General features: G+C 41.6%; 1 protein-coding gene across 1 annotated transcript; it reads left to right on the top strand.

Moving 5' to 3' along the window:
• The first annotated feature begins 1,258 nt into the window (after window positions 1–1,258).
• On the top strand, window positions 1,259–12,781 carry LOC120666018 (lysine-specific demethylase JMJ705-like). The gene is made up of 7 exons (XM_039945790.1): window positions 1,259–2,329; window positions 6,171–6,249; window positions 6,348–6,415; window positions 7,147–7,297; window positions 7,603–8,216; window positions 9,353–10,003; window positions 10,496–12,781. The coding sequence occupies exons 1-7, from the start codon at window positions 1,462–1,464 to the stop codon at window positions 12,409–12,411; spliced, it is 4,347 nt and encodes a 1,448-aa protein (XP_039801724.1). The 5' UTR covers window positions 1,259–1,461; the 3' UTR covers window positions 12,412–12,781.
• The last annotated feature ends 1,554 nt before the right edge of the window (window positions 12,782–14,335 follow it).

Below are 14,335 nucleotides of genomic sequence, written 5' to 3'. Positions count from 1 at the left end.
AACCAACCGAGATGACTAGAGTGAGGGACTAAGCAAGCTTTGGTGAAGCAACAACATACCATGTGTGAATTGCTAAGGTGAAATGGCTAGTATCCTTTGATTTGTGAAGTATCATATCTAACCCTTGTTGGAAAAAGCAATGCAATACATCAAAAACATTTTGAATATTGCAATGAAGTGACTTAGAGCTTCAAGGACAGATTTGCAAGAATGAAGAAAATTCTAGGTCACTAGCTCAAGTTGATTACATGATCTTTATGGAAACAACTATTACTCTAAATAAAAAAATCAGAATCACTCTACCTCTATTTCAACCCATATTTCATCCGTCTCTAAACTATTGCTACCGCCATCGCTATCGCCTTCTTGAGCTCTAGCCTTTCAATGTTTGTTGCAATTACATTTCTTTGTTTTCCAATCTCAACATTTCGTCACGCGATGTCCTCTACCTTGCCCCTATATTACATATGTTTGACATAATCAAGCCTTCGCTATAGATCCACCAGGATATCTCTATTATTTTGCCACATTTTCTTATACCCAAACACACTCTACTAGTGATATCACCATTAATTCTTCAATCTTACGACGCTACCGCCCAACGCGTCACTCTACCACCTCCCCAACTGTTTTTGTCGTTGTTTTATTGCATCCTCTTATAGTCAAATCTTTCTTTTCTAGTAATATCGTTACCTATTTCTCAAACTTACTATGTCATCGCGTTGCCGTAGCATCTGTCACCTCTCACCACCCTGTAAGAAATTCTTAGTTGTGGTCTTAAGTTATCTACCCTAGACGTTATAGATCCATAAACTAATTATCTACTCTCTAAAATGAGATTTTGCAAACTTATAAAATCGCAATTGCCAGTTGCAGCCCTTCTCTATTTATCTCAAAACTTTATAAAAAAAATATCACATCGAATGTTTGGACACATGCATAAAATATTAAATAAAATATATTTATAAAACTTTTTACACGGATGTATTGTAAATCGCGAGATGAATCTAATGAGCCTACTTAATCCATAATTCGCAAGCCTCATTAGATCCGTCTCGCGATTTACAACCCATCCGTGCAAAAGGTTTTATAAATAGATTTTATTTAGTACTTTAAATTAGCAAAATTTCTTTTCAAAATTTTTTGGTAAAACAATCTAAACATGGGCTAAAAAGAGAAATTTCATTTCTACCCCTTCCAAATTCCAAAAGAAAAAAACAACAAAATCCCCACCCTCTCGTCTTCTTCCCCTGTCTCTCTCTCTCCTCCGTCAGTCTCCCCTTTCTCTCTCTCCTCGCTACCCCCAAAGCAGCAGCGGCAGCAGCAACAGGGCAGCAGCCGCTGCAGCAAGCTCGAAGCAGCAGTCAGCGAGAGCCAATTCCCCAAATCACCCCTCCCAAATGCGAGTCCTCGCCTGAGGAAGGCCCTCCTGACCCCTTCGTGCTCCCCGCCGCCGCTGCCATGTCGCCGCCGGCGGTGGAGACGCCGGAGTGGCTGCGCAACCTGCCCGTGGCGCCGGAGTACCGCCCCACCGCCGCCGAGTTCGCGGACCCCATCGCCTACATCCTCAAGATCGAGGCTGAGGCCTCCCGCTACGGCATCTGCAAGATCGTGCCCCCGCTCGCGGCGCCGCCGCGGGAGGCCACGGTCGAGCGCCTCAGGGCCTCCTTCGCCGCCAATGCGGCCGCCGGCAGCGGCATCGACGGCGCGGCCCCCGCGCCTACCTTCCCGACGCGGCTCCAGCAGGTGGGTTTTTCCACCAAGAATCGCCGCCCCGCGAGTCGCCGCGTCTGGGAGAGCGGCGAGCGCTACACGCTGGAGGCCTTCCGCGCCAAGGCACGCGACATCGACCTCCCAAGGCACGCGGTGCCGCCCAAGCACGCGTCGCAGCTCCAGCTGGAGGCGCTTTTCTGGGGCGCCTGCGCCGCTAGGCCGTTCAACGTCGAGTACGGCAACGACATGCCGGGCTCCGGATTCGCGGCGCCGGAGGAGCTAGAGCTGGACCTGGAGGGCGGCGGCGGCGGCAATGCGTCCCTGGCGGCAAGGGACGTCGGGGAGACGGAGTGGAACATGCGGCTGGCCCCCCGCGCGCGGGGCTCGCTGCTGCGGGCGATGGGACGGGACGTGGCCGGCGTGACAACGCCGATGCTGTACGTGGCGATGCTCTACAGCTGGTTCGCCTGGCACGTGGAGGACCACGAGCTGCACAGCCTCAACTACCTCCACTTCGGCAAGCCCAAGACCTGGTACGGCGTGCCCCGCGACGCCATGCTCGCCTTCGAGGACGCCGTCCGCGTGCACGGCTACGCCGACGAACTCAACGCCATCAGTGCGTGTGCCCCCCTCTTTTGCCCCTTTTACTATTGCTTTTGGTTTCTTGCATAGATGCGTAGCATTTCCACACGAGTCTTTTCTGCTTTCTTCTTACTGGCAAAGTCAAAACTTTTTTCTCCATGATACCGTTGTCCATATGACTGCACGTCCAATATTACAGCACTGTGCCAAAACAGGTTTCTTCGAAAGGGAAAAAACTGAAATGGTGTCAGTGACTCCGAATGAGGCATTTTATTCCAGTACCATGTAAATTCAGAAACCAGTGCCCTTTGGCAATGCACGAGGAAATCAATGCCCTTTGGTAGGGATCAATGAATAAGCTATTTTGGGTACTGGAGGTTGTGTTTGGAGAACTGATTGAAGTTGAAAATTGAAAACTGAATTGAGCTATGGCAAACTTAATCAGCATAGGACACTACCTCCTGATAGCCTATGTTGCCCGGATATGCGGATACGGATACCAGTACGCGATACGGGGATACTCCGATACACCATTTTTCCAAAAACAAGGATACGGGGATACGCCAATATATATAAAAAATAAAAATAAATAAAAGTTTCAGGAACTAGAATGTGAGAAAATAGAAATTCCAGGGACTATAATACGTCATAAACTCATATATTCATATGTTCTATAATTATTAGAAAAGGGAAGGGGCAAAGGAAAAAAGAACCAACCTTCTCTTATTTGTTCGTCTGTTCCACGAATGGATGTCGGTCGTCTTCTTCCCCAACCTCCGGCACTCTCTCTCACTCTCTCTGTAGCAGCCAACTCTGGCGGCTGCGGCTCCTCCTCTCCCTCTACGGAGGCTGCGGCTCATACTCTCTCTCTCTCTAGCGGCCGCGCGGGCCGCGCGAGCCGTGCGAGGCTGCTGCGGGCCTGCGGCTGCGCGAGTGGGGATATGAGGGTGGCACGGCTGAACGGATGACCTTTATATGAAGTGATTGAGTGGTGTTGTTAGGGTTTGAAGGTATCAGACAGGTATCCACAGGTATCCCATGAGTATCCGATTTATTTTTATTATTTGAAAATACCTAAATAGTCCGATACTTACGGGATACATATCCGGGAGTATCCGTGGAGTACGGGTATCCGATACGGTATCCGATACCGGTACGTGAGTTTTGCAAAGTATCCGCGTATCATAGCTGATAGCATGGAGCCAGGGATGCCAGGAAAAGGTTCATAGCAGAGAAGAGTTTGGGGTATGGATGGGGAGACTGGAGCAGCATGTAAGAGGTTTTAGGGAGGGTTATTTTCACAGGAGAAGTAAACACAGTTTGTTTACATAACTGACCTTTACATTAGAATGACTTGAGTGAATCTTATGTCAGAGCATACTGCATGTACAAAGATGTGTGCCAATTAGTGTCCTGTTCCTCTATACTTTTGCAATGCTTTGGTTTCTTGCTTTGATGTGCAGGAGTTCATGACTAGTCTGAAAATATTGTTTCAGTTTCTAATTCAACAGCAAAGTGCAGTTTCTGTAGAGTAATAGCAATGTGCAAAAAAGGGAACTTAGAAGAAGGTTAACTGTCACTTAGCATGTCTGGACCTCTGCTCCAAATGTCACATTTTGTCATCACAATGGCATGTAAACCAAGCAGACATCAGTGCCCTTTAGTATGAAATATATGGCTGGAGGAAACTTATGAACTTTTGGCTTTTCTCTTTTATATGGCAAAGTCAAAGGTCAACTTTTGTTCAGGGTACCACTGTGCTATAATAGGAATGTTTGAAATTCAAAAGGAAAAACTGGATCGGTTAAGTGGTACAAATCAGCATGATATATCATGATGAAATTCCTGAACTTTGTTTCTGTGGTGTTTACTTACCTAAACATCTAACTGTTTTGTGGGCAGGGGTTTGGGCAGCAGCTGTTGCACAGCAATTACTGACTGCAGTTACTGTAATATAAGACAATAGCAGCACTCAAGTTTTGGTCTGTCAATTTGATTTGGCATTTAAACGTAGATCTTGAGGTGTACTCAGGATCTTATCTGTGACATTCAGTTTGTTTAGGTTGACTTGTTACGACGGGTAAAGTTCCAATCTGTTGGTTTTAAGGCAACCTAGCCCTGTAAAAAAGCTACAAATTGCATATTCAAGGAAAACTGAATTAGTCTTTGTAAATAGGGATTGGAGGTGTTGTTTAGGACTCTAGAATCGAAATGATTTAGACTTAGTAGAACTACACTGAGTATGTGTGACTGTGGGTGCGACTTCAGAGCTACTAGACACGAGGAAGGAGATGTTACTTTCGAAGATCAGGTAGTGCAAGAAGGATGCCTTTACAGAGATGATATCGGTTGAAGATGTTGTCCATAGAATTAGAACGGGGTCGATGATGTGGCGCCAAACATTTGGCATTCTCAGTAACGAGAAGGTGTCATAGAAGCGATACAGTAAGTTCTATAGAAGGATGATTTGACTTCCAACATTGTATCATGCAGAATGTTAGCCTACTAAAGGGTGACATGTTTAACGTAAATGCATGTTATGTTGGATTTGTGGACTGAATTCAAAATGACGATACACATTCTAGAGTAGTAGGAGTAGCGGTAGCGCCAATTGAAGAAAGATTTAACAAAAGCATTGGTTGAGATGGTTTGGACATATCCAATGGAGATCTCTAGAGGCAATGGTGCGTAGCGGGATACTAAGGGATGACAATAATATAATGAGAGGATACTAAGGGATGACAATAATATAATGAGAGGCAGGCACAAGCTTCTTAAGATAAAAATCAGGGGGACGTCTCTACCCTCGGTTGAGTTTTTTTTAATATGTAAAGGGTCAACTGAACCTGACATGGGAGGTGGTGGTAGAAAAGGGACTTGAAAGGGTGGAAGGCAAGCAGAGAATTATCCATGTATAGAAGCCCATGGAAATCAGCTATCCATGTGCTAAATCATAAACTGGTGCATAGCAGGATCTTAGGGGGCAGCAATAATGTAAGAGAGGCAGGGTCAACTGAACCTGACTTGGGAGGAGGTGGTAAAAAGGGACTTAAAGACTGGAATACACCCAGAGAATTGTTCCTGGATAGAAGCGTGTGGAAAACGGCTATCCATGTGCCTAAATTGTGAACCAGGCTTCATATCCCCTAAGATTGTTATGATTATTCATGCCTTTTTACTTTTTGTATGGCTTCTTTTTCCTATCTTGTTGCTCATTCATGTTGGGTATTGAGCCTACCTCATCTTGCTTGGGACCGACCGACTTTGTTGTTGTTGTTGCATAGTTAATCCCGCTTTCTAATGCCCTAATTGCCTTCAAGCATGGTGTTGACTCTCTTCCCTCCGTTAGCTAACCTAGGATTTACAACTAATTCCATCACCTAGGCTCTTGCCACGACATTCTTTCATGTCCTTAACTGACAGATGAAACTAAGTGGCACCCTACCAAACTGATACTGAAATTTTAGAAAGTGAAATGAGGCAATCGAACATGTTTAAGAACTTATGGGCATTTTTCTTTTCTGTTTGACATAAAAAAAACTATTTACTTTGGCTGGGGCATTTTGATTCAGACAGAAAGATGCACAGTTTTAGGTTTTTCTGTATGTTAATTGATCGTAGGACTTCTATTTCTTCTTGAGATTGTGTGGTGGGCTTTCCTTTTTGAAGGAGCATTGTTGATCATAAGCATTCTTGAAGGTTGTATTCTTAGTTCTTTCTTCACATGATTTGGTTTTTTAAACTTGATGTTTGACTGAACTAATGATTAGGCTGTTCGAAAGTAATAGACTAAGTATTACTTTTATTATGAATGTTCCATTTCTTTTAACTCAAAAGAGAAAAAAAAATCTGATGGCTTATTTATCTCGGTGCAGTGGCCTTTCAAACACTAAATGAGAAGACAACTGTCTTGTCTCCTGAAGTGCTTCTTTCTGCTGGAGTTCCTTGCTGCAGGTGTTACTATATTTCTTAACATTATTTTTTGTGGCTATCATTCCTGGCCATTTTTTGAGTATTGGGTATAATGATTGATAGATAATTCTCCAAAGCAGATTGGTACAAAACCCTGGTGAATTTATTATCACATTCCCTGGAGCTTATCATTCCGGTTTTAGCCATGGTATGCTATCTAACATATCATATTCATATAATGCACTTATTGGGTTATTATGATCTTCCTTGGACTAGCTATCTGTTTGCTCCTGTATGGTCAGTGTAATCCAGTCCTTTCAGTGACTACTGTGAGGAAGAGTTGCAATTTTCAGTTACCCTAAGTAGTAAATTGCTGTCCATGCAATTCAAGGTCTATGATATGATGTGTTCATGGGTGTTTTTTGTTAATTATAGTGGAAAATAATAGTTTCATTTTCTAACTTAAATCACTCACATTTGCACATGGTACATCGATTTTACAGAAGAGAATCACTCTATATTCTTGAACGGAATGTGAAAAGGCTCATTGCTAAGGTGTACTATTTTATTTCTGCAAGTTGATGTCATCCATTAAAACTACCAGATCTCATTTGAATAGCTTTTTATTCTTAGTTATAGTGTAAAATGGTAGTTTCAGTGTCTAACGGAAAACACTCATTTTTGTGCATGATACATCAGTTCTAATTGGTAATCTCTCTAAATTGTTTAAAAGAATGTGATAGGGCTCATTGCTAAGTTGTACTATTTCATTTCTGCAAGTTGATGTCATCCATTCAAACTAGCAGATAACTATTTAGTTTAATAATTTTCCATTTCATGTTTGTTCTTCCGAACAGTTAGGAGTCGTAATTCTTGGTTTGGAGTTAAAGATCACTCTGTAAGCAACAATGAATTTATTTGATTATCCATGCTGCACAGGATTTAATTGTGGAGAAGCAACAAATATTGCAACACCTCACTGGTTGCAAGTAGCTAAGGAAGCTGCGGTCAGGAGGGCTTCCACTAATTGTGGCCCACTGGTGTCTCATTATCAGCTGCTTTACGAGTTAGCACTATCATTACGTCCAAGGTGTGCCTGCAATAAATATGATCTCAATTGTTGTTGTTATAAAACCTTTTGGCTGTATAAGAACACTGTGGAGGATGACATCCTCTTTATATATTTTGCATAGTAACTCAAAAGCAACTAGACATTTTTCGGACTTCATAATTCAGGATGTATGCATTTTAATTTAATCTATTTAAAACAAACTCATCAGTTTCAGCACAGCCTCTAAAAACTGGATATCAAATAGCAAATTTGTTTTTGTAATTCCCAGAGTTATCATGTTAGCGGAGATGAATTTATTTTGAAATGAAATTTGCCTTTTATAGGGAGCTTAAGAATTCTAATGATGTGCCAAGAAGCTCTCGTCTAAGGGACAAGAAGAAGAACGAAAGTGAAATAATGATCAAAGAAACATTTGTTGGAAGTGTGATCGAAAACAACAATTTTCTTAGCATCCTTCTTGATAAGAGTTCATGTGTAATTATCCCGGAGATTGAATTTCCCCTTCCATCCATTCCTACAATGATGGTACCTGAAGTCACTGTTAAGCAAGCGTTCATTGCTGGTCCCTGTAGTAATAGCCAGAAAAAAGATGAAGATATGTTTGCTAGTGCAACCACATCCTCTTTGTGTAATGGAAGAAAGCTCTATGAAACGAAATTTGGAACAGTTAATAGTAGTGCTTTCTTATTAAATCCGGAGGTTCAGAGTGGAGTGATTGAAAAAGGTAGATCACATCAAGGAGGTGGGCTCTTAGATCAAGGGCGGCTGCCATGTGTTCAATGTGGCATATTAAGCTATGCATGTGTAGCCATCATTCAACCTAAAGAAGCAGCAGTCCATGTCATTTCTCAGGAGTGCATGTCATCAAGTGCGAAACATGGAGAAATTATAAAATCAGATGATACCTCAAATTGGATAACGATCGTTCCTCCACAAGGTTAGGGAGCCTTGGATCTTACTCATACTATTAATACCCTGTTCTCAACATATCCCTTTTACCTTATATCATTATCCATCCTTCCCTGCTTCGCATATTGGTTTTGAATAGTGATAGACTTTTTGATCCGGTATATATCACCTGTCTTATTCTTCTAGTCAAATGGTATGTAAAAACAGAACTTTCGTACATCAATTGCTATTGCTGTCATGCACTTCTGCATTATGAAAGGAGATAGATCTGCCAATTTTTCTAGTTCGATAACCCCTGCGTAACAACTTAGAATTTGCAGTCATTTTTTTGACATTGAAACTGTTGTCAAAATAACATTGACAATCAGCTCCATGTATTCGCAAAACCCAATAAGATATTGCATTGTTAAATTAGTTTCTTAGAGCCAAAGGATGCTAGCCCAGTTGGTTAGTCACTCCAGCGGCACCCCTCAGGTCCTGAGTTCGACTTCTCGTGGGAGCGAATTTCAGGCTGAGGGTAAAAAAATCCCCTCGCTGGCCCCGTGTGCCAAAGCACTGGTTGTGAGACGGCCCAGGTCGGCCTGAGGACCCTTACATGGCCCAGGCACAGTTCCCAGGGGTTACGTCTCCCAGTGTCAGGACGGGGCCAGAGTTCGGGGATTTTCTCGGTCGGGGAAGCCGAGGCTTCTTCTTAAGTTAATACCGGTGGGGCGGTCTTTCCCCACCCGGCCGAGTTTTTTAAATTAGTTTCTTAGACAAACATACCAGATACGAATATCATTTTCATGTCTGATCTTAATATTCATAAAATATTGTTGGTCCAACTTAAAAAGTGTTTGGTTGATATATATTTTTGTTACACCTCATTATCCATATGATTTTCTTTTCAGGAATGAATTGTAGGGTGAATGGTTTAGAGAATTGTATTACTTGTTTCCAATTTTTTATCTTTTAATTAATTTAATTTAGTTGTAATCACTTTTCTCGGATGCTTACTCAATAGATTGCAATGGTGTTTCTTTAATATTTTTTAGAGATGTCTTTATACCTTCTTTGACCGAATGTCATCAGATTGCAATGCTCATGAGAAACGTTATTGTGCTGAAGTCATTTTTTCTGTGTACTTTGGATGCCACGGTGTAAATATAATGTCTTTTTCAACAGGACATTCTTCTGAAACAGATGATTGTACGATACCCAATGTGAGTTCAGCCCACGTTTCTGATCGGTGTAGACAGCTGTACACCAGCAGCACCCATGGAGGCACTTCTGCTCTTGGGCTTTTGGCTTCTGCTTATGACTCATCAGATTCTGATGAAGAAGCAGAAACGCCCAATGAAATAGCAAACATTACTGCAAACAATGGTGCAGAAAATGTAGTCACAAATATTCAGTCTTCAGGAACATCAATTCAGCATCAAAATACAAATTTGCACTTGTCTGAAGAGGAATGTGATCCCACAGCAACACTATCTCTGTTGAAACCAGTAGACAATAGGAGTATTGCTATGACTCAGGCTAGTATAGGAACAGATATGACCCGTCCTGCAGACCTTGGAGAGTCACTAATTGCCAATGAGCAGTGGTCTGCGTATGTTGATTTGGATGATGATCCAAATGCGTCAGGTGCAAAAACCTCTTTAAATACTAGTTTTAGCAGAGCTAAAGGTGCAATGGAACCAGATGCCTTGACTTTGCTGAAGTACAGCAAAGATTCTTGCAGAATGCATGTGTTTTGTCTAGAACATGCTTTGGAGACTTGGACACAACTTCAACAAATTGGTGGCGCTAATATCATGCTTTTGTGCCATCCAGGTATTTCGACTCTTCTCTAGTTTTCGTGAAGTTCCTTGGGCATTTCCTTTCATATTTATCCTTTAATATTTCTCTTAGTATGTTTACTTGTTAAACTGGTTGGTGGCATACAGGTTTAATGATTGTGACAATGATGAAATATTGATGTTATTAATATATGGTGTTAATATTATTATCAACAAACCTGAACAATATGAACTATTTGTGATGACTGATTTCCTATTTTTTTATCATTCTGATATTTCCGTATTGTAATATTGTTGAAGGTCTACGTCCTTTTTTTTTTTTTGGGGGGGGGGGGGGGGGTAATAGTCACATTTATCTTTGTTTGTGGGAATATGGGTTACATATAAAATTGATGTTCGCATTCTTTGAGTTATCGCTGTTAATGCCTTATTAGAGTGGACAGTAGTGGTTTTCGAGGGATGTCTTAATCCTGCAATCTTTTACAACATGGAATTCCTTCATTGCTAATTCACAATGCATTTGCAGAATACCCTAGAGCAGAGTCGGCAGCAAAAGTTATAGCAGAAGAACTTGGTATGAAGCATGCTTGGAAAGATATCACTTTCAAAAAAGCAACAGATGAAGACATTGGAAGAATTCGAATGGCTCTGCATGATGAAGATGCTGAACCTACAAGCAGTGACTGGGCAGTAAAAATGGGTATCAACATATATTACAGTGCCAAACAGAGCAAATCTCCACTTTACAGCAAGCAAGTACCATACAATTCCATCATTTATAAGGCATTTGCCCAGGAAAATCCAGACGGAGATGAGGAACGACAGCGATTGCGCACTACAAAGAAAAAGGTGGCTGGATCGTGGTGCGGAAAAGTTTGGATGTCAAACCAAGTTCACCCCCTTTTGGCTTGTGAGCGAGAAGAAGAGGATCTTGACATGGTTTGCAGCAAAGCGATGGTCCCTGTTAGTTCCTATGACAGAATACAAGAAGAATCATCAACAAGATCCACCAGCCTGATCAACCGAAGCCTATCTAAAAGAATATCCAGAAGAAAAGAGTTGGATTCTGTTGAGAAATCTAGGGCCAAAAAGAAGAGATACACTACTTCTGATGTAGCTACTTTTGACCAGCCTAGAAATTGTGATGATCATGAGAAACATGAAGATGGAGATGAAAGTGAAAGTGTGGATGCACAGAACACTCAGCAACATCAACAATATGAATCACAAAAGATCAACAAGAAATCAAGTGCTAAAAGACGAAAAGATGATAAAAGAAACAACAACTTTTATGAGCGACACAATTACCATGATGATATTGATTACAAGCTTGGTTTAGACTGGGATAACACTCCGCCACAAGGGCTTGATATTGTAGAAGTGAAATCTGGTGCTCAACTGCAACGTAGTAAGAAAAAATCTGGCAAGTGCAAGGCAAATGATGATTTATCAAATGTAGAAAAGAAATTGCAAAAGATGGGCAAGAAAGTAAGTACAAAGAAGCACAAGAATGATAAGACAAATCAGCAGTTTCAAGGAAATCACAACGAAGATAACAATGTGAATTTGCTTCATGAAGGTAATGGAGATGAAGCTACACAAGAAAGCTGGGATGAAATTCCAAAACAGAAAACAGATGATGTGAAAGTAAAATCTAGAGGCAAAATGCATAGTGGTAAGAAAAAGGCCAGCAAATGCCAGACAAGTGATGGTTTGGACAATGTGGATTTGCTTCATGAAGATAATGGATATGAAGCCACACAAGAAAGCTGGGATGAAGTTCCAAAACAGAAAACAGATGATGTGAGAGTAAAATCTAGAGGCAAAATGCATAGTGGTAAGAAAAAGGCCAGCAAATGCCAGATAAGTGATGGTTTGGACAATGGAGATAATGAAGCCAAATTTTCTTGTGACACAGCATTGTGCTATAGAGACAAAGCCACAATAGATGACTGGGAAGAAATTCCAAAAGAAAAGGCTGATGATGTGAAAGTGAAATCCAATATGCAAAGTGGTAAGAAAAAAACCAGTAAACGTCCAGCAAGTGATGGTTTGCGCAATGGAGATAAAGGAGCAAAGTTTACTTGTGATATAGAAGGGTGTGATATGAGCTTCAGCACCCAGCAGGACTTGGCGTTACATAAGCGAGACATTTGTCCTGTAAAAGGATGCAAGAAGAAGTTCTTCTGCCATAAATATTTGCTTCAGCACCGCAAAGTGCACCTGGATGATAGGCCGCTCATGTGTTCATTCACGGGCTGCAAGAAGACATTCAAGTGGCCATGGGCGAGGACAGAGCACATGAGGGTGCATACAGGGGTGCGACCATATGCATGCACAGAACCTGGCTGCACTCAGACATTTCGGTTTGTATCGGATTTCAGTCGTCACAAGAGGAAGACTGGTCATTCCAGCGATAAGAAAAAGAAGAACAGTACATAACTTCTAACTGCTTATGTACAAGTACAGGTTTCTTCTCTGACGGCGATTTGAAGGGGATGCTAATCAAATAATTGCATCAAATTGCATTGATTGTGGAATTAGTTCGCATTAGGAGTCTAATTCATTTCATTGTTTACTGCCTCTGCATAACAGCTGATTTTCTGTCACTTTAGGTTCAACTGACCTGATGTTGACTGGGATTATTCCATGTCAATTGTATTGTTCTTTAGTTCATCCTGAGAAATCGGGAAGTTTCTGTTGTCAACAAGGTTAAATTAGTGTACTTCTGTGGTTCGAAGGCATGTTAATCTGTGATTAATTTCTCTTTCTGAATAACAAATGGCAAACCAGGGGTTAAGAATTATTTGCATGCTATATTGTCACAGCAGCTTAGGTTTGGCAAAAAGAAAATAAAGTTGCTAACTTTGTTGGTCCATATTTTTCTCTCCCTCTCTGCACTCTTGATTTTCGCCATAGTTTCCAATACATGTGATGAATTGCATGTTTTTTATGCCAACAATTATATATGGAAGCGCAGACATCTCCACGTCTCCAATGTACTTGGCGGAATACTGTATTTGTATTGATAATGTGTTTAATACACGCAGCTCAAAATGTTATTGAATTATCCAACTGTATTTGGTTTGTTGCATATGGTTTTTGGTCCTTCGGTGCCACATTCCAAATTTATTTGAATACAATTTTAAAACTTCAACTGAATCTTGAAGCTGTCTGCAGCTTGTGATTGGATTTGGGCAATATTTATGGTTCGTGTTATTTGATTTGGGAAAGATTTGTAGTTCTCAATTCTAGATTTTGCCGAGTCATTTGTGATTGAATTTGGGCAAATTGCTTAATTCACTATGCATCGCGAGGTAAAACGGTTGTTTTTAGATTTCGTTATGTTGTCATGAAATGTACCTGATACTATTCATTTACTCTCTCGCGCGCTCCCGCTCTCTCTTTCTCTATTTTGTTTTTGTGGCAGCAGTTACAAATTTTATTTGCGCCCTTTTTCAATTCACAATGAGTTAGTTTTTTTTTGAGTGCCTCTCATCTGGGTACAGCTGTAGTATCTATTTATACACACGCACGCCCACTCCACACACGCACATCACACACACCACCCGTGTACAAACAGCCCTACAAGGCTACAACTACACACAGATCTAACACCGCGTCCTTCTTGAGATCACCAGAATCCTCCGACTCCGTAGGCGACGGGCGCGTCGCATTCCCTTTGTGGCTCCACGCGCGAGAGGCAGATACCTGAAATTATTTAGGGAACTACTGTTCCCGGTGAGAAAACCCTGCCCGAGCCAGCGCTCGAACGCGGGGGCGGTGGGTGCTGCAGCCAGCTGCTCCACCAACTGAGCTACCGCTCGTTCCCCACAATGAGTTAGTTTGAGCTATTTGGAGCTCAAATAGTTAGGGATGAAAATGGTCGGGAAAACCCTAAATCATTCCCGCAACCACATTTTTAGACCGGGAGCGGGAATGGGAACGGGAATACCGGACGGGAAAACGAAATCAATATTACGAGATATATTCCATTTGATCGGGAACATACTAATTATGATCAGAAATCATAAACTCAAGAGGGAAAAATACATGTAACCACTTCAAACATTAAGTTCGAGAAAACAGTTACAGCTATATGCATAAGTTATATTCAAACAAGAGACATAACCAAGCATTCAAACAACGCACAGGCACACAACATAACCAGCATATCACAATCTAGTAGTTGACAGACCACAAGTTCAAATTTAAAAATAAATGCCACAACGGGCAGCAGTAGCATGACACCATCAGTCCATCACCAAGTCCATGGTAGTCTTAGCCTCTTAGGCACTCTCAAATCCACAGTCCACCAAGTCCATGGTAGTCTTTAGGCTTTGCTAAATTGGTCACCAAAATGATG

This window comes from Panicum virgatum, chromosome 3N (assembly GCF_016808335.1).
Source record: "Panicum virgatum strain AP13 chromosome 3N, P.virgatum_v5, whole genome shotgun sequence".
NCBI lineage: Eukaryota > Viridiplantae > Streptophyta > Magnoliopsida > Poales > Poaceae > Panicum > Panicum virgatum.
The sequence above is the reverse complement of the archived record's forward strand: the minus strand, read 5'-3'. Positions and strand labels throughout refer to the sequence as shown.

Bases quoted from the DNA above. Each gene is read 5' to 3' on its own strand.
- LOC120666018 (XM_039945790.1), top strand. From the start codon at position 1,462: ATGTCGCCGCCGGCGGTGGAGACGCCGGAGTGGCTGCGCAACCTGCCC. The intron at 6,416-7,146 runs GTATGCTATCTA...CATGCTGCACAG, and splicing joins TCATTCCGGTTTTAGCCATG to GATTTAATTGTGGAGAAGCA. The intron at 10,004-10,495 runs GTATTTCGACTC...ATGCATTTGCAG, and splicing joins CATGCTTTTGTGCCATCCAG to AATACCCTAGAGCAGAGTCG.